We start from the raw sequence: 18,564 nt of genomic DNA, 5'->3' as shown, positions 1-18,564 counted from the left end.
TTACGTTAGAATGAAACTATGTTAAGCAGCTTCAAGAAGCAACTATAATCTATTCAGAGTAAGCTTTGAGAAGGAGGGCTCTCTCAGCACCACGGAGCAAGCGCAGAGGCTGCGCTGATGCCGAAGCCCTGCTTGAGGAGCAGGGCTGGCTCCCCCTCGCCAGCACTGCACAACACCCCGTAGGGCTGCGGCAGCTCAGGTGCCACTGCACCCTGCTCTCCTCTGCCACACAAACGTGCCCATCTCCATTGACACAGCCATGGAGAAGAGGAGGCTCCTATTCCAGAGGCAGAGCCACCTCACAGAGGAAAATCTCTGCTTGGTGCTAGAGTCATTACTGACAATAAATCTGAGGTTCCTCTAAGTTTAGGCCCATAGTCTTCTAGGATGGCAAAACTAAAGCTACCTGGAAACTAAGGATGTGTTTTCTGAAGTGTTTTTACTCTTCCAACAGGTAATTTCTACAGATAAAGATCACCTTTAAGAGTGAACATGGATTTAATCAACTCAACTGAACAGAACAGTACATCAGAAGAACTATTCAAATGGGTGACATCCAAGATTCTCATTTCCATTACCCTGTCTGTGCTTGCATTAATGACAACAGCCATCAATTCTCTTGTGATGACTGCAATAATTGTGACAAGAAAGCTCCACCATCCCGCCAACTATTTAATCTGCTCTCTTGCAGTAACCGATTTCCTTGTGGCAGTCCTAGTGATGCCCTTCAGCATTGTCTACATTGTGAAGGAGACCTGGATCATGGGGCAAGTGGTGTGTGACGTTTGGCTGAGCGTGGACATTACCTGCTGCACTTGTTCCATCTTGCATCTCTCTGCCATTGCTTTGGATCGGTACAGAGCAATCACGGATGCTGTGGAATATGCCAGAAAAAGGACACCTAAGCACGCTGGTATCATGATTGCAGTGGTATGGATCATATCCATTTTTATTTCCATGCCGCCTTTGTTTTGGCGGCACCAGACAACCAGCAGGGATGACGAATGCATCATCAAACATGATCACATTGTTTTTACCATTTACTCTACATTTGGCGCCTTCTACATCCCACTGGCATTGATTTTGATCCTTTATTACAAGATATACAAGGCAGCAAAGACATTTCACAGGAGGAGCGTCAGTCGGATTGTAAGGGAGGAGGTAAATGGACAAGTCCTTTTGGAGGCAGGTGAAAGAAGCACCAAACTCACTTCAATGCCCAGCACAGCAGAGAAGACATCAGATCCTCTGGTGGACTGTGATAAAATCAATATCACCCTACGAAGCCCCAGGTCAGAATCTAAGCAAGAGAAGTCCTGGAAAAAACAGAGAATCTCTAGCACAAGAGAGCGAAAGGCAGCAACTACTCTGGGTTTGATTTTGGGGGCATTTGTGATCTGCTGGCTCCCTTTTTTTGTAAAAGAAGTAGTTGTTAATACCTGTGAAAGATGTCATATCTCAGAAGACATGTCTAATTTCCTAGCATGGCTGGGATATATCAATTCCCTTATTAACCCTCTAATCTACACAATCTTTAATGAAGATTTCAAGAAAGCCTTTCAGAAGCTTGTGCAGTGTAGGCAATATCTTTAAGAGCTTTTGTTCATATAAGGAGAACATACTCATTGGGTTTTTTTAACCTGCATAAGTTTATATAACTGAGATGACATTTGTTGTGTTTAAGGAAAAGCACCAAGATTCTACATCTACATTATCACTCTCAACTTTTGTATCAGTAGTATTGGGAGCATAAATTGCCTAAGTTTTAAAGAAATGGATCATCTGGGATCAGTTTTGCTCTAGAAAAGGACGTGATGTATACTCTTTGTGGCCCTGATCCAGCTGGGATTTGCACAGCTGCCCGGCTTGAACCACACAGGTATTACCTTAAACATGAAGGTAACTTGCACATTTGAAGTTATGCAGAAGTGTAAGTCCTCACAGAATCAGAGCCTGAGAAGTAAGAAGCTCAGAGCTCTTTAGACAGAACAAAGAAACAAAACACGAGCAATCCTCAGTCACTACCAAGTAAAACCATATGCATGCTTTGATCCTTATCACAAATCAGATAGAAAAATACACCTTTGAACTAAGACTCCATTTTATTAGTTTGGCACAGGCTTGCACCACAGAGCCAAGCCATCCCCTGCCAAGGGAAGGAGCTTTGAAGGAATCTAGTATCACCCGCTGTCGATGAGCTGACAGCAGCCACGGCTCTGCCTTCTCCATGGACACCTGCTCCCTTAGAGGAAGGCATTCCTGCAGGACACCTTTACAGCCCCAGGCAGCAGGCCAGGCACTCAGAGGATTGCAGGTTTCATAGACAGTCAGTGTCCTATGCCCTCTGCCATTGCACACCGAAGGCAGACATGAATGTAGCCCCAAGGGCCATAGAGCTGGAGCACCTCCAGTGGTTTGGGTGTATGTAGTGCCTGGTGCTCCGAGGCGCTGTCTCAGCAAGGACATGACTCTAGCTTGTCAGAGCAGCTGGTCCACATCAGTCTTTTCTCTATTGCCTCGAGTGTCAGCGCTGTGCACCCTCTTTCCAGCCACGCAAGAAAGCGGAGACCAACCACAGTACTGGCAGTGTGGGCCCCCAGAAAAGGCCCTGCAGCAGCTTCTCCAGTAAGGGCAGAGGCAGTGATCTCAGTCTGCATTACATACCTGAGAAAGTGATCCTGTGGGATTGGCTCTGACTCCAAACCCTTCTCTTTCCCCCCAGGACTTCTAGTCCCTGTCCCCAATACCAGCAGAGATGAAAGGACCTGGCACCCACTGCTGCCATCCCTGGCCAGCTGGTTTGGTTAAAAATAGCCGCAACAAATAAGTCCTTTTGGGGCCTGCCTGTAAGCCTCAGAGACCGCACCTTAGCCAGTCTTGTTTGCACACTCTCGATGCCAAACCACAGTACTAAGACATGGGGAGAACAGCCCTTGCTTCCAAACTAGCTGTGCCCATTTGCAAACACCTAAGGGTACTAACAGGGCCCTTGGCGTGTGTGTTTACCCCCTAGCACAGATAAGTGATTAAGAACCACAACAGAACCCAGGGACATAATGTTTAAAAAAAGTAATACTTTGCACCAGGGTTTTGCACTTTACAGGATAAATGGATGTAGGCAGAGTGCGTTCGCATTCATTGCCAGCCGTTCAGTGCTGTCCAACAGGCATAGGGACTCAGAGTCCTAACCAGAGCTACAAACTCCACTGTCAGCAGCAGCAGTCTTCTGCAAAGAGGCTCTTATTTGGCATACGGGTCAGCAGCTTAGGGACGGCACAAGGCAACTGACATGTTAGACCACTATATACACCTTTAGTTTGGGAAAGCTATTGCTGGTCTTTGCTGTTTTTCTTCCAGAAGACCTTCCGCATTTTGTATTACACAAGAAAATTCAGAAAGAAGCCATCACCACTTTTTCTCTCCCCTCTCTCCTTCCTCTGTACTCTAAGCTCTGGAGTTTAATAATCGTTGTATTTTGCCCACTAGTTGCCAGCTATCAAAGGCATTTCTTGCAAGATGATGGGATCTGAGACTCAATATATTTAACTAATTTGTTTCTGCCACCTGAAACTTACTATATTCTGCTTTCACATCACAATCCAAATGAGATATTACTCAGGAGTTCTAGAAACTGTGCATTTGCTTTACTGTTGATTTTAACCGATCTGCGGATACAACGGAAAGCTTACTTGTCATGCAGTGTACCTCTAACTGAGCAGTAACACAGCTAAATTTTGAAGATAGTAGGATGCTGCAGGACAGAATTCAGCTGATGCTCAGTGTAATCTAAAGCACTTTACTACCATTGCAGAGTACAGCCTCTACAGCCCCCATGACCTCAGCAATGGCGGTATCATGCTGAAAGAAAATGATCACTTTAAACATCGGCAGTGCTCTACTTTCTCCGAAAAGAGCCATGGAATCCAGCTTTTTAACAGGACAGATCAGCAGAAGGCCACAGAGAAAACCCCACTGAAACATTTCAGATGGAGGATCTCCATTTCCCACGTTTCCCGAATACTAAGACTTAAAATTGGATACCTAGGGGAAAATTGGATCTCTAGGGGAAGGACCTTCTCTCTCCCACTTTTCCCTTTATGATTCCTGAAAAGTAGAGTACACTGCTTTTCCTTTTACATGTAAGAAGTTTGACAATATCTTGTGAAAGCAAGTTGGAAGAAAAAATAGAGGTTGTTTTTGAGGAAATACTCAAGATACTCATATTTAAATAATAATGGATTAGGCTCAGAGAATGAAATGATATGTAGATAAACAGAAAATAGCTGTCACTTATGCACTGTTAACAGTATTATACTCTGAATCTAGTTAAGCTGCTAAATATTTCTCAAGAGGCAGGGCTGTTTCTTTTGTATCCTTTTCACTGAGCTGTACCTGCTCATCCTTCAACACCCCAGTGGTGAAAGACGCAACTACAACAATTCTAGGATAACTATCTGCTTGTTAGCTTATTAAAAGCACTTGCAGGCTGTAGACCATGATTTCTTGGTGTCTGATTGCATCTCATCATTCGTTAGGATACACTGTGCCAAACACTTTACCGCACGTCCCCACACAATATCATTTAATGTCTAGCATTTATACCATGTATGCGATGTGTTGAAGAAACCTTGATTTCCCCTTCCAGTTGCATAAAGGTTAAGATTTCTGCTGGAGGTGCTTTCCCCTCCCCACAAAATACACAGGTGCCCACTGGGGCAGCTCACTGAACTCAAGGACTAAGAGAGAGACTAAAAGATTTTTCGCAGGAGAGCTAAAATTTTTCACAAGTAATTCTTTACCCTGTGAGAGCTCAGTCTCAGTAAATAGAAAAATTTATGTCCTTGTCTTGACTTGACTTACCGCAAGAGCGTGTATGTGCATTAGGGGAGGAGGGTTTATAACCTTTGCTTTGCTCAGGGCTGCCTGGATCTCTGTCTCTACTGCAGCTGTCCTTCTGGTTGCTCTTTGCAGCCCACCCACCCATTAATTCAGATTTAACGCCTAGAGAACTGGATTTGAAGCAGCTGACCTGCTCCCTCTTCAGCTTTTACAGAAAATGACTCCCGAAGCAACTGTGAACTGCATCTAGTTCAGGTGGGTGCTTTTTTGCTAACGCTAAGCAGTGAAATGCACCTCAGTTTTCCTTCTTCAGCTCTTTGCCTTTCCTCCCTGCCGGGTACTTTACTGATGTCCTTTCCTCTTGAGGACAGCACATCCCTAAAAAGAACATGAGGGTCTGAATATACTTTTGTTTTAGTGATGCAGTCACACTTGCTAATGCATGACTGTACCACCCAGAAACACCCACCTCCTCCAAATGCGCTTTTGGCAGTCACTGTGTTCAGCTGGTGCCTAATTATTCTTGGTGCTAGAGAGATACACAGAAATAACTGCACCAAATTATTTTCTCCGGTAGTTACCAACTCAGCACATTATTTCTAGGCAAGTACACATTACTATTTGGCCTTTGCATTTCAGTTTTGCAGAAGGGACATAGAAAATAACTGCTGTAGCTATTGGAAAGAAGTTTTTTTTTCTTTTTGGGGGGTGGGGGAACTCTACACATCAAGGAATAAATGATGCAAGAAAAGCATGAAGAAAACCTCATAGCAGCCTTGAAAGGATTAAGCATAAACATAATGCTCTTACCCTGGCCCATCTAGAGACGAGAGTTGCACCAGTGCAGGAACAACTGTTCTCAAGTTGACAGCCAATGGGTCAGCAGTCGCTCCCTGGTCACAGCAGTCACTCACAAGCGCTCCAGCCCACGAGCAGTAAATGGTACTAGCTGGCGTCTCAGGTATTCCTCTTCTGAAAAGTGCTGCTGTGCTACAGGCACAGCACTTCCAGCATCAGAACTACTAAAAATATCAGCGACATAATGATATCTCCTCCCCTGCAAAATTCTGAAATGAATTAAATAGATTTTTTTTTCTTTAAGAAAGAATTTTTCATGTGCCTTCTGGGGAGGCTACTACTCACCTGGGTCAGATTTTCTAATTTTTCTTCTCAATCGAAAAGATTAAAGTTTTAAAAGCAACAAACTCTTACTTGATCTAGTCTTTCTAGGCATCCTGTACTAACTCAAGAGGTGAAAACCTTTATGATACACAATTTGGCTAAGACAAAAGGTTGCAGAGAATAAAACAGGCAGAAATCAGCAGCACTGGCATGAACGGTCAAGGTTACTGATTCAATTCAAAGCAGTCTTTCTGGTGTTAAATCCTGAGCTCATAACAGACAGCAATAACTGAAAGCGACCTTATACCCTCAGGAATTTAATAAGGCTGGAGTTTTCTGGAGTCTGCCTCATGTTCAAATGAGTTACTGTTTAAATATGAACTTTGCAGCTCAGGAAAATTTCAGAAGGAAATATTTTTAGGTTAGGAAAAAATACCGTGCTTCATTAGTCAAACTACTTAGTGCAACTATATATTACAGATCTTGGTCAAGACAGTAAAAAGTCAAAGAAAATGCGTATGGAGTAGTGTTATTTTTCATCCACTAGGAGTTCAAGTCAATTGTATACTTACTTTAGGGCACATAAAATTAAACTATAGCTTTGAAGGTAAGAATTGTTTCATTACAGATGAGCAGCATTAATAGAATTTATTTCCCTTTCCACTTTAAAGCAAGATAGCCTCTATATAGTACAGTACTCTTCCTAATTAAACTTTTTCCATTCTTCCCATATAGTCATTGATTTGAAATTCAGTACAAATTTTATCATTATTTGGATTTGAAGACAAGAAACATGTTTAATACCACAAAAAGCGCTAACTGCTAAGGTAAAGCTAGAAGAGCTATTACTCTTCCTGCTTTCAGTTTAGATCATGACTGGTAGTAGACATTTAACGCAACAGCTCGCTCTCTGCTGGCAGCCCTCCAAGATGCAAGAGCTATGTCTAATTTGTATGACAGCAAGCATCTGCTGAGCAACTCACTTTTTGCTAGGCATGGTTTCCCTTGTTTTGCAGTACAGAGCTGCATAAAATAGTCACAGCCGTGAGATAAGAAATTAGCTAGTCTTAGATGCACTCCAGTTCTTTCTAAACTAGCAGTCACTAGAAGATATCTGCTCCACAAACACACACAGTCAGTCAGCAGGAGCAAAACTGGGTCTCTACCCACAGCGAAAACAACCAAAAGCTTTCACGTCCACCTTGTTCCTTAGAGGTGACCAGGAACTTACTTGGAACCAGGTGGGCTCAACATAGATCAGCACCTGATCAGGTGCAAGAAGAGATCCCACCAAAGAGAATACCAACGCTAGCAAGCTTAGTCAGGTTTACCTAGTAACAAAATGAAGTGCAATCTATCATCTGGCCTATCTTCCCTGGCAAGGAAAGTCTGGTAAGATATTAACAGTCCCTTAATATCAGCTCCTGCAGCTTCTTTTCTAGTGTAATTAAGCTGGGCTCTAACAGCCCTCTGGCACGATTAACAAGACAGTGCTGAATTAGCTCACTGGCTCTATGCCGGGCAGTTCAGGGTTCACGTGCTCTGTCATCGTAACACTCAGCTCTGAAGTTTGAGGACAGTCTTTAGCTTGTGGAAGTGCAAAGAAACAGGAATTAAGATGATAAAAATTCAAGTTAAGAGTTTTCAGGTTGTGGATTTCTCTTCCACATCTACTTTGATGGCAAGTATGCTCTGCTGGTTTAGAGCCCAAACCACCGCTCCAAGCAAGATACAGCTATAGTGGATATAATGAATAAGCGTGACTTTATTTTTCACAAACTATCTTGCCATTGAACTCTGTTTCTAACCTCACTCATTGACAGCCTTTTGCATTTTGACAAAATTCTCCCATTTTGTTTTCACGGCATAAAAGAAATATTACCTGACTAATCATCTGAAGGTAGGTCTTTTCTCCATTTTACAGGTAGAAAACCAGAAATCCAGAGAAGTAAACACCTAAGACCTGGGTGAGGTCCTGGGGTGCCATTCAGCACACTAAACAAGAGAAGAGAACAAAGAGTTTTTTCAAAGTCGGTGCTAGGACATAGAAACGCTATGCCAATAGGCTGTAGTTCAAGCACTGCTACCAAAATCGCACTTCCAAAGGCAAGCACCAGCATTTCGCCCCTTTTCCTGATGCTCAGGAAGGAACTTGGGAGACATGGCCGCAGAGGAGTTAGAGGAAGTTTAGTTCTGCAGTATTCACCTTCACTGACTGTTTTGGTTTGGTTTTTTTTTGCCTCTGTAATTACAAAACCAATTACTGCACAGTTTTTCCTACAAATATTACAGAGATTCATCAAGGGTTTACAAAGTCAGACATACAGACAGAGGGGGAGCGTTAGGGCAAAAACGAGGATAGCTAGAAAGGATGAGGGAGCCACATCCCAGAGTCTGAGGGAAAAAAAGGACAGCTCTGCAAGGAGGCTACGGAGCGAGGCAAATCAGAAAAGGGGAGGCAGGAGGAAAACAGGGAGAGACAAAGGCTCAACAGTTTTCTCCTAAGAGTGGCAGGGAGCCTTGAAACCATCTTGCTTGAGCTCATCGCAGCTCAGATCTGACTAATGGAGGTGCAAGCTCACTTTGAAGCTGCCTGATGCCTCCCAGGAGCTGAGCGCAGAGACGGAGAGCAGGGTTGTTTTGCTGTCCACGTGCCATGCAGGGTCAGCAGAGCGCTCTACCCCTGTGTGCACAGGATCCTTCTGTTAGGCCAGCGTGATGACGCTTGTCAGCACCAGGCATGCACAGCCAGGAGGACTGGGGATTTGCAAGTACTGTGTTTTTAAAGGCTACGAAAAGCAGGGGAAAATTTTGAGTAGTATCAACGAACATCTTTTAAAATTTTTAAAGGAGACTTCTCCTTGCTCTAGGCATGGTCTGAGTATATAGGCTCATCTCTCAACATGTTCCACAAATACAAGCCTTGCAAAGTCAGGCCACTGCCATGTTTCCAGCTCCTCCTTGCTAAATGCCCTGGTGTGTGCCAAGCCTCCCCCACCACCCTGGTCTTCACCTGTCTCCAGCTCACTGAACACAGAAGAAAGCATTTTATTACCAATTCACTACACGGCTCCTCTTTTTTCTTTGACTGGAGAAGAATAGCAAAAAGCTATAGAAACACACTCCAAGCTCTAAACCTACAAACTAGACAGAAAAATAAAATGAAGCAGCTTAGATTCAACGGAAAATAAATCAAATAGCACTTACCTGAACCATCCTTTCTACTCACCCTGCTCCATGGTCTGACTGTTCTTACAACACAATGCGCACCATGCATGAAGAATAAGAGTTACATTCAGCAAAAGGTTTGACTTGATTTGTTTTGTATAACTGGACAAAAGAGCTCTTTTAAAGATCCTTTAGGGGGATAAGGAAGGCTATGAAGTGATAGCTGTTCTGCCTTCTCTTATCCTTCGCTGTACAAGGAACTGAAGGAGGAGAGACACGTTACAGAGTAATGTGCAGGCAAGGAAATGGAGCACAGATGAAAGAACTGTCTGAGAGAAAGAGAAAAGCCAGAGCAGCAAAGCAGGCTTTCACTGAGGGCTGGATTCAGCCTCCATTCCTCCTGCGGAGCACTTCCTTTCCAAAATAAACCCAAACCTGAAGCCTTACCACTAATGTGAGCACAGGGCTGTTTGCACCAGGCCATCACCAACTCTTAAAAAGCAGCCAAAGGGTATACTGGAAGGCTCTGACATACTGCTAAAGGTAGGAAGCGCTCGACGGGCAGAGCAGATGATTCACCTCAGCGCCTAAATGCTTCAACAGGCAGCCCAAACCTGCACCACACAGGATTTTGCTTCCCACATGGGAATAAACACAAAGCTGTGTTTCTCAGTGCAGTTAGGCTTCTGCAAGCCCATGGAGGAGCAAACAGAAGCAAATCTAGAGCCCAAATCTGACAGGCAAGGTGGCAGCTTACACACTTGCTCAAGGAGCACCTCAGCTCTGACAAGTCTGAGCCAGTGTGAAGTCCAAGCCAGAGTACATTTATTGAACAGGCTTTGAAAATAAAAATCAATGTATCTGAGGGCTAGAAATCACTTATTGTGCAAGCAGGAGATTTTGAAAGTACATAGGAGAAACAGGAGACAATTGTTCTAATCATTCCACACCATTCATGCCTAAGGAGGCTTGCTGCAATGTCAGAATTACGGCCATTGCCTCTGCACCAGAAATTGGAGTCATGCTTCAGAGTGGCTTGTTCATGTGTCTGCAAGGAGAGAGACCAGGCTGAAAATAACTTCCATCTCTCCATACTGAGGTCTCACAGGAAAGTAGCTCTGCTGATTATAACTGCCATATGGGGTGGGTTGGGAGAGGGATTACAAAATCAGCTCATGAGCAGACAAAGTCTTCTGAGGCAAAACCAACCTCTCAGACATCACCTCTGTGAGCAACAGGGCTTCTGCACTCACACGTGTATGTAAGACACCTGTATATCATAGGAATAAAAATCCATATTGAGAAGACCCAACTGGGTAAGTGCTCCACAAGTGTGCACGATGCTACACAAACGAAAGTAGCCCCTGTCCTCCCTCACACACCCCAAGGCATGAGGACTGTTGCCCATCTGCCCAGGGCAGCCAGCTTGGGGGCACACGTGGGCCTGGGGGGTGCTGCATCCTGCCCAGCCCACCAGCACGGGGACAAGGAGAAAAGAGAAGAGACCCCTTAGGGAGTCCCTAGGACCCTCGTCCAAGGCAGCAGGGTAAGGGGCATCTTTCCCAGTACACTGAAAGGGCTCACAGAATTGTTAACCACCCCTCCGAAACACAAGCGGGACAAATCAAATTAGCCCTTTCATCAATAAAATAAATATCAAATCTACAGCACAACACTTAAAAGTTTGCAGCCCTCCCCAGTGCAGCACGATGCTGTTCCTCCCCAAAGCAGCTGTTCCTGGTGCTGTCAGTGGCTCCACCTGCCTCCAATTCCTTCCCCCCAAGCTGCCAGGTGAACCAGTGTCCCAGGACCTCGGTCCCTGCTCACTAACAGCACTTCATATTCTGCCTCATTTGAGCAATTTTCCTCCCACACCTTCTTTGGAGTCCCAAAAGTAGCTGTGACAAGAACCTGTCTCTCTGAAAAAACACTAATCTGTCGATTACCCACGAATTTCAGTGTTGTATGTGGTGTTGCCCAGTCCCCGCAGTGGCAGCCCCCTGCCCACCCTCTAGTGACCGCGCGGGTGCATCCTTGGGTGAGGGTTATTGTCTAGCAGCAATGAGGGCAGAAGAGCCTGACCAGGTGGGAAGCCTTCAGCATGGCATCCCACCCCTTTCCTGCGAGAAATCAACTGTTGTCAGCTGCACAGACCGCATGCATCTGTCTGCCTGTGCTCCTGTTCATCAGGACTCGGCCATTAATGACCAATGCCTAGTAATTTAGAGTCTTACTGCAACTAGTTACACACTCACACACACACATACACACACACAAAGAGGAGCTTCAATTTAGGGTTGGTTAACATGGGCAGAAACATAAGGAATTGTTACTAGAAAAATAACCTGAAAATTACCCAAGCATATCGTTTGTTAAAGATAAAGCCTGCAGGGATGGGAGAAGGGAACAGAGCTGCAGTATGGCTCTCCTTTGAGTTAATACTCACTTTTGCAGCACGAGGCCTGTGGAATAACTGGCTGCCAGAGGCCAAGCCCTGGAGTTTTCCTAGGAAGGAGATGGAGACATGGCGTTTGGTCCCTTGCAGTGCTACTTCAAGTTTGAAATAGTTTATTTCTATATAACATTTTCTCAGTTGAAAGAACCTCTAGGGTATTTCAATTGAAGTTCACAAGATAACTTTTCTGAGCCCTCCCAAGCAAAGGTCAGAAAAGACTATCATTTGAAATGATGTGCAGAAACTTCTACATAGTGTGAAAATATGTGTAGAAAAAAAAAAAGAAACAAACAAAAACAGATCACCAGAGATCCGCTCACTGATAGAGTCTAACAGTACAGTACTCAGCGGCAGGTTAAAAGTTTCTAGGATAGTTTCTATAGATGCTATTTCTTTCCTATGCTATGTTACTGTTTTTATTTCAGTATTAATCTCTAAGGAGTCATTACCAATACCAAGTACATACATACAAAATAAAAACTCAGCTTTCCCTTTAAGAAAGTAATGGCATTAAGTATGATGACAATTTTTGATTCAGCCACGTCTGTGGTTGCCAGACTACAGACTTCAACCACACACGGTGGTTGCTGTTCACCACCTTGTGCTATTGCATAGTACTATGAAAAGTGACCAAAACTTCCTTGTTTCCAAAAGCTGTAACTCCTCTCATGTTGTTCTGCTGCAAAGGACAGCGCATAGTGGAAAGCAATGAAGAATGAGGCTCTGAAACTCTATACTGTCCCAATAACTGCAATCTCACTCCAGGGAAGAAAAATGATTCATGTTTCATCATAATTTGAGCCTCACAGCCTCCATATATTTGGTATATTTTTAAATTCTAACAAGAGGGTCCCTGGGTTTGGTGGCATTCTGGGCAGCAGGTTATGAATCATCTGGGTTCACAGAGCAGTGAGCACATAAAACAAACACATTCACAGGAATACCAGCCCAGGAGTTTGAAAAAGCTCATGTTCCCTTGGTGCCAGCTTGCTGAGCTGCCTGTGGTGTACATGCTTCACAGCTGATTTAAGAACGTAGGGATGTGCGCTTCTTCAATAAATATTGTCTATGTGTGCTAACTGCCTGACACTCAGACAGCAACACACTCGTGACATAGTTTTAGGGTTTTTATGACTGGTCTCAACAGAGAGGGAGGCAGATGTAGAAGAAGGATGGAAAGAAAACAGAAGCATTGAACTGCAGCAGCAACATGGAGGCAGGGAGGAGGAAGTGTTGCAATGAACTGATCTCTCTGCTGTGTTCCTGTCGTGAGATTGCACTGGGGAAGGGGAGAGAGAAGTAAACTGAATAGTCTCCAATGTGACAGAGCCAGCACTTGAAGGAGGTCCTAGCTGGGGCTCACCGAGCCATCTTTAAAAGGAAAGGATTCTAATCATCAAAAAAAAAAAAAAATTTGGAAGTGGATATAATATCAGTGCAAACTGCCAGTACTGAATAGAAAAGTTTTCAAGTCTTAGCAGAGTTTCCTGGAACTCAGAAAAAGTGGAATAAGAAACATGTATAAGCCACAGAAATAGGTGTATGAAACAGAAAGCAGAAATGTCTCAAACCATCCTTCCCAGATTTAGAAGCTATCAAATATGAGAGATAAATGGCCAAAGATCTTTTCTGAGCAAGAAGACAATTCAGGAGCTAGAAAGACTTTTCCAAATTCCCTGGCATTTTTCGCAGCTAGGAATTTTCTCTCCTGCATTGCCTAATCATTGATTTGTACCTGAGTGTTTGAGTTGGCCCTTGTTAGGTGTCCAATTCCATTCTCGTTATTGGAAAAATGAAGTATTATTGAAACTGATTATGCCTTCTTCTTGCAGCTTGATTTTAATCTAGGCAGCACAAGAGCCACTTGAGCTACTCTGCAAAGCGGAAAGGAAAGACGACAGATTTTCTGACTTGTGCGCTTCTGTCAACATCTCTTCCCCCTTTTTTCTGTCTCGTATGTCATACACTGTCACATACATACATTTCACTGTCATACAAATGAAAAGTTGTCAGACATGGAAATTTCTTTCCTTTTCCAAGTTTTGTTGGATTCTAAGGGGGAGAAAAATCAAAGATTATTTCAAATCTTTCATATGAAATCTGAGGCCACTTAGAGTTTCTTATGCTGCATTTCCAAAGGAATACACAGTGATAGTATGACCCCATCTCATTCCCTTCTGCTACAGAATAATATCAGTGTGAAGGAAGTAGGAGTCAGGTACATACAAATATTCAGACAACCAAAGGACAAGCTGTTTCTAAATAGCTGAGAATTCACCTTTTCGTCTGTAAAAGGAGCTGTACAAACCATACCATCATATTCAGCAGGGTCAAAAGGTGGCGCAAACCCCATCCCCCTCAATAGCCTAGTAAAGTGTGGATAGGATTTTTTGCCAAAAGCGTACTCTTCATTATATTTAGCATTAGTTTGATGCAGCAATGTCACAGGGACTCGTACCTGCAACATTTCAGCATATAATCAGCAAATGCAATGTAAACTCCTTCTCTTTTTTCCTACCTCAAAATATTTCTTTCTGTCGCTACATGACACACCTAGACAAATGTTCTAGCACAGGAGGTCTCCTTGCTCAGATGTATCTCTCGCACTTTCGTTGAGGACACAGGCAAGCAGACCGAATGATATCGTCAGCTCATTTTATGTCTGTGGTTTCCCTAAATGCCATCTCTACATTAAATGGAAAAGTATACTAATTGGTCAGTGAGGGATTTTCTTTGCATAAAAAGGATCCTGTGTGGTGTGGGATTGAACCAGATCATCCGGCTGTTTTTTAGCTGCATGGTAGCTCTGTATACAGAAACCAGCACTGCGCTCTCCTTAAAAGGAAGGCGTTTCCTGCATCAGTGGCTCCAGCTTTTCTCTCTTCTCCTCCCCCAGCCATGTGAGTTCAAATTGCAGGTTGAGGTGCAACATACTTGCAGTTAGCATTGGTTCTAGGTGGAGCACTGCCAGGAAAAAAAACTTATTTAGACCCTCCAGAAATTGCATGAAACTAACCAATATGCATTCTAAAGCTGCCATCAAAAACAACGTGGCATTTCCAGCCAAAAGATCCTTGGCAGGCAGGATTAACCAGCTGTCCTTCCCTCACAGCAAATCTTCTGATTCAAGTTTAACAGAGAGGTTATGGAACTGCCTCTCTAAAGCATAGGAAGATATTCCCAAGTTAACTTTAGACAAGTGAGATAGATTTCCTCTAGGGTCATCCAGAGATATTGGAGAGAAAGAGGTTCTCCAAGAGTTCAGAATATCTAAAACAGGCTATGGAGATCAGCCTCAGAAGCCAAAAGTTACCTTCTTTGTTACTTTCTGAGCAGATAGCATGAAACTTTAAACACTCCTTATAGCACACTTCAAGGATGTGAAAGATTGCTCTCTGTGGCCTGTAACCCCTCCTCACCCTATTAATGAAGAGTGCTTACAAACCGTGGCAACCTGTCAGGATGAAACCTGGGAAGGAAACTCTCAGCAACCAAATTCAAACAATTTTTACTTTCACCTTTGGCTTGTTCCATGCAGCCTGTCTATGAAACAACTGTTCCCTAGAGAACATACCAGAAATATTCTGGCTTTACTAGTCTCTGCAGTCAGACCATCAAAGTGTGCATTTTGCTGCCATTAGTTAAGAGAGTTTTGTTCAAGTAGACAAAGTGACTCCCCACCACACTACTGCAATCTAACCCTATGCATATCCTGAACTCAGCTCTGCTTTCATGGCTCAAGACTATAAGAGAAGAAGCACAGCCTGAGATAAGCCACGAAGAAGCTAATCCATTGCAAAACTATGCTTAGGTGAACTCCTGGTGAGTCTAAAAGTGGCAATATTCCCATTAACTACAGTGAGGTTCAAATGTCATCCTGCATTTCAGTGTGATGTGAGAACACAGTTTGCTCTGCTTTTCTCTTACAGCAACTCTCTTTTCTGGGCTGGCTGGATGTCTCCACGTTTACCACTCTGAGCTGTCAAAGCAGAGGGTTGAATGTGACTTTAAGGCTCTGGCTTCTACTCACCAGGTAAGAAGGGCCATAAATTGCTGAAAGTGGTTATACCAAAAATAGAGGAAACATCTGCCAGCCTATGTCTTGTCCTGTGGACAGTGAAGGCCTGGAAAGGGAAACATCTAGCCATCTGTCCCACAGATTCTTGGCTGAGGACCACTACCGTAGCCTGAAAGTTGCAAAGGCGAAAAGGTAGAAGGAGGAATCTAGTGACAAGATCTGAATTTACTTCTTAAATTCCATCAACCCACTCTGATTCAACAGAACAATTTGTCTCATTCTGTCTTGTGGCTTTGCCTAGCTTCTTCACCCTGGCATCTCTGTGGCGTTGCCAGGGCATGGGGAAACTGGACTGTTGCTGTGGTTCACCACTGGTGTTTCATTCCTGTGCAAGCAGTGTGCATTTATCACAGCCTGGAATAAAGCAGCTCTGAGGCAATTACCAAATGGAATCTGGGTTTCAGGTGAACCCAGCCTAACACAGCTGCACCTGATAACTTTGCTAGGCTCATCCTGAGACAACAAAATATTACTGTCCTCAGCCATAAACCCTGATACGGACAAAAGTGGCCAGGCTTCTACGTTTGATCTCCGAGACAAATTTGTGTCATTCTTTGAGAAACTCCAGACAGAGAGGGATGCGGGTTCCTGGCAGACTGCTCCCAGCACACAGAGTACGGCTGTTTCTGATGATGGTGTGTAAACACCCTGGTGCTTATACAGTGCAGCACAAGTTGTGGCACTGCTAGGCTGTAACTATGCTTCTCTTAATGAGGGGGAATGGGAAATAACTACTCTCTGCCCAGAGTGCTGTTTAAAGGTTCCCAGCTCTCTAGAGAAGTGTGACTGGGAGTATCGCTTCTCTCGGCAATGCATTTTCTGCATTTACAGCATTGCTAAGTTATGCAAAAGGTAGATGCAAAAGAATCCTTCACTAATCCAGCAAAGGACCATGTTGCCAGTTTCTGAAGATTTCTGACACAGTGGTGTTGCAGAGATCACAAGTTTCCTTCCAGATTTAATTTTAGACTGTCGTTTCTTCAACCATTTCTCCGCTGCTCTTTTAGAGGTATGTTTCAGCTTCTGCTTCCTCCTTTCATACTGCTTCCCCCTCGCTCGTGGTGGTTTCCCTGACCCAACCCTGTAATCATGCTCACACGTTACATCACACGTTGCACTACCAGTTTCTACACAGGTGGTTTTTCAACTTTGCTCACAGCAGCTTTACAGAGCACAAGACAGCCAGAGTCAGATATGTAGGTCCTGCTTGCAGACTGCCTACAAATTCATGTTTTTCCGTTTCCACTTCCACCAGTTTGCCAAGAAATCAAAGTTAACATAGAATATGTTAATATAACAAAGAATAAGAACCTGGAGATAAACCAGATGCTTACGTGAATGGCGACACTGTCAGTCAGCAGTTTTCTCTGTCCGGTGGCTCTTTAGTCCAGAGGCGGCTGGGGAACTCCTTCCTTCCCTCCAGGCTGCTCCTTACTGAAGGTTAGGTAAACCCAAAGATTTTAGTTAGTGCCGTTTGTGGATAACCCTTATTGTACAGTCTGTTCATATCTTGCAGCTCTCTCCTTGCTGATCCAGTCATCTCATTTGCTAAGTTGGTTAAATATATGACTAGGCCCAAGATGTGGCAATCTAGCTACAAAATTCAACCAGCACCAGAACAATTAATTCAGGACGTTACTTCAACAAACAAAAGTAAGGTCTCTCACAGTCTTCCATTTCATGTATGTAGGTTTTCTATAGCCTTTCTCAGCATTAAACAGCTGAACAGACATTTATATCAGTAAGACCAAGCTCTGAGTGAACCCTATAGCAGGGTTCAGACCTTTTAACCCACCGAGACACAGATATCATCCATATCCCCACCTCACAGGTTCGCAGAAGGCACAACAGGCTGATAGAACTATTCACACAATCCAACCATAAACACAAGAAATTTCAGAGGTTTTTTTTCCACTTCTGGTGAGCTGTTGAACTTAATTCAATCCCCCTGGCCTTACTGTCGGGGCTTTTCACCGTCTTTTGCAGTGATGACAATAATGCAGCTTCATGTGAAACAACAAAGTATTGTCCTCATTTAGCGATAAAGAAACAAAGCAGAGAGAAAGAGATAAATGGCTTGCCTGAAATGACAAAAGAAAACAGCAGCAGAGAATTAAACCCGAGCCTCCTAACCCTCTACCACATTTTCTTCTTCCCCTTTCAGGCTTCATTACAGCATTTTTTAAAGCCTGTAAAATGCTGAAGTCAGAAAACAAGCAAAGAAGCTCCTTTTGACCTAAAAGCATATGTCTGGGTTAGAGGTTTTCTGAAAGCATATATGGGTATTTATTATTTTTAGCTGAGATCATTATTTCAACACCTACCATGCAAACTCACAGCTAAAGGTTAAGAAATAGTACGTTTGGGATTGTTTTAACTTGCCATTGAGTGCTATAGTGTCTGGATTCACTGAGTTCTCAGTCATTTCTCTAAGACCCAGAAACATCAGATTTCTTCTATAAACACAGAACAAAAGAGAACACAGAAACTGGCACTCAGCTGTGATTTGAAGGAAAAGTAAAACATGAGACAAAAGCATCAGCAGCTTCATGAGTAAGCAGGGAGAGCTAGCAATGCCGTAGGCACCTTGCACTGTCAGAGATACTGGTAAGTGAAAAACGACTCATGGGAGAGGATTTTTTTGTCAAGTCAAAAAGACAAAGTTTAGCATATTTTCATGGGAACCTGGAATCAAACTTCAGCATTGTCCCTTCAGTGTTAGACTAAGATAAGTCCCCAAATTACCACTTGGTATCCTGAGGAAGGGGGTTGATTCTCCAGAGATCCGTGAAGTGAGGCCACCTGCTGCTGCACGGTGGCAGCCAGCTCTTCATCTGATCCCGATGATACAGTGGGCGTGGGGTTTGAGGAGGGGGGAACTGCTCCTTAGGCTGGCGGAGTT

At 43.7% G+C, this 18,564-nt stretch overlaps 1 protein-coding gene and 2 long non-coding RNA genes across 5 annotated transcripts in view; 1 reads left to right on the top strand and 2 right to left on the bottom strand.

The window, feature by feature from the left end:
• Positions 1-5,789, bottom strand: part of LOC138061285 (uncharacterized) — a 93,757-nt gene extending 87,968 nt beyond the window's left edge. The window contains exon 1 of the long non-coding RNA XR_011134959.1: positions 5,650-5,789. This is a non-coding gene — a long non-coding RNA (uncharacterized lncRNA). The remainder of the gene's footprint in view (positions 1-5,649) is intronic.
• The window catches only part of HTR1F (5-hydroxytryptamine receptor 1F), a 134,642-nt gene extending 119,046 nt beyond the window's left edge, over positions 1-15,596 (top strand). For 2 of the 3 annotated variants that reach the window (XM_009682689.2, XM_009682690.2), the window contains exon 5: positions 455-5,656. In XM_009682689.2, the coding sequence (XP_009680984.1) occupies positions 493-1,593 (1,101 nt within the window). In that variant the 5' untranslated portion in view covers positions 455-492 and the 3' untranslated portion in view covers positions 1,594-5,656. Of the gene's footprint in view, positions 1-454; positions 5,657-15,513 lie in introns of those variants that run through there. The other variant, XR_011134957.1, reaches the window with a different exon arrangement.
• Positions 11,482-17,845, bottom strand: LOC138061289 (uncharacterized). The gene is made up of 3 exons (XR_011134963.1): positions 17,744-17,845; positions 16,997-17,096; positions 11,482-11,634 (listed from the first exon to the last, which is right to left on the bottom strand). It is a non-coding gene; the product is annotated as an uncharacterized lncRNA (long non-coding RNA).
• Between the last annotated feature and the right edge of the window lie 719 nt (positions 17,846-18,564).

This window comes from Struthio camelus, chromosome 1 (assembly GCF_040807025.1).
Source record: "Struthio camelus isolate bStrCam1 chromosome 1, bStrCam1.hap1, whole genome shotgun sequence".
NCBI classification, from domain to species: domain Eukaryota; kingdom Metazoa; phylum Chordata; class Aves; order Struthioniformes; family Struthionidae; genus Struthio; species Struthio camelus.
This window is presented reverse-complemented; position numbering and strand designations above follow the sequence as displayed.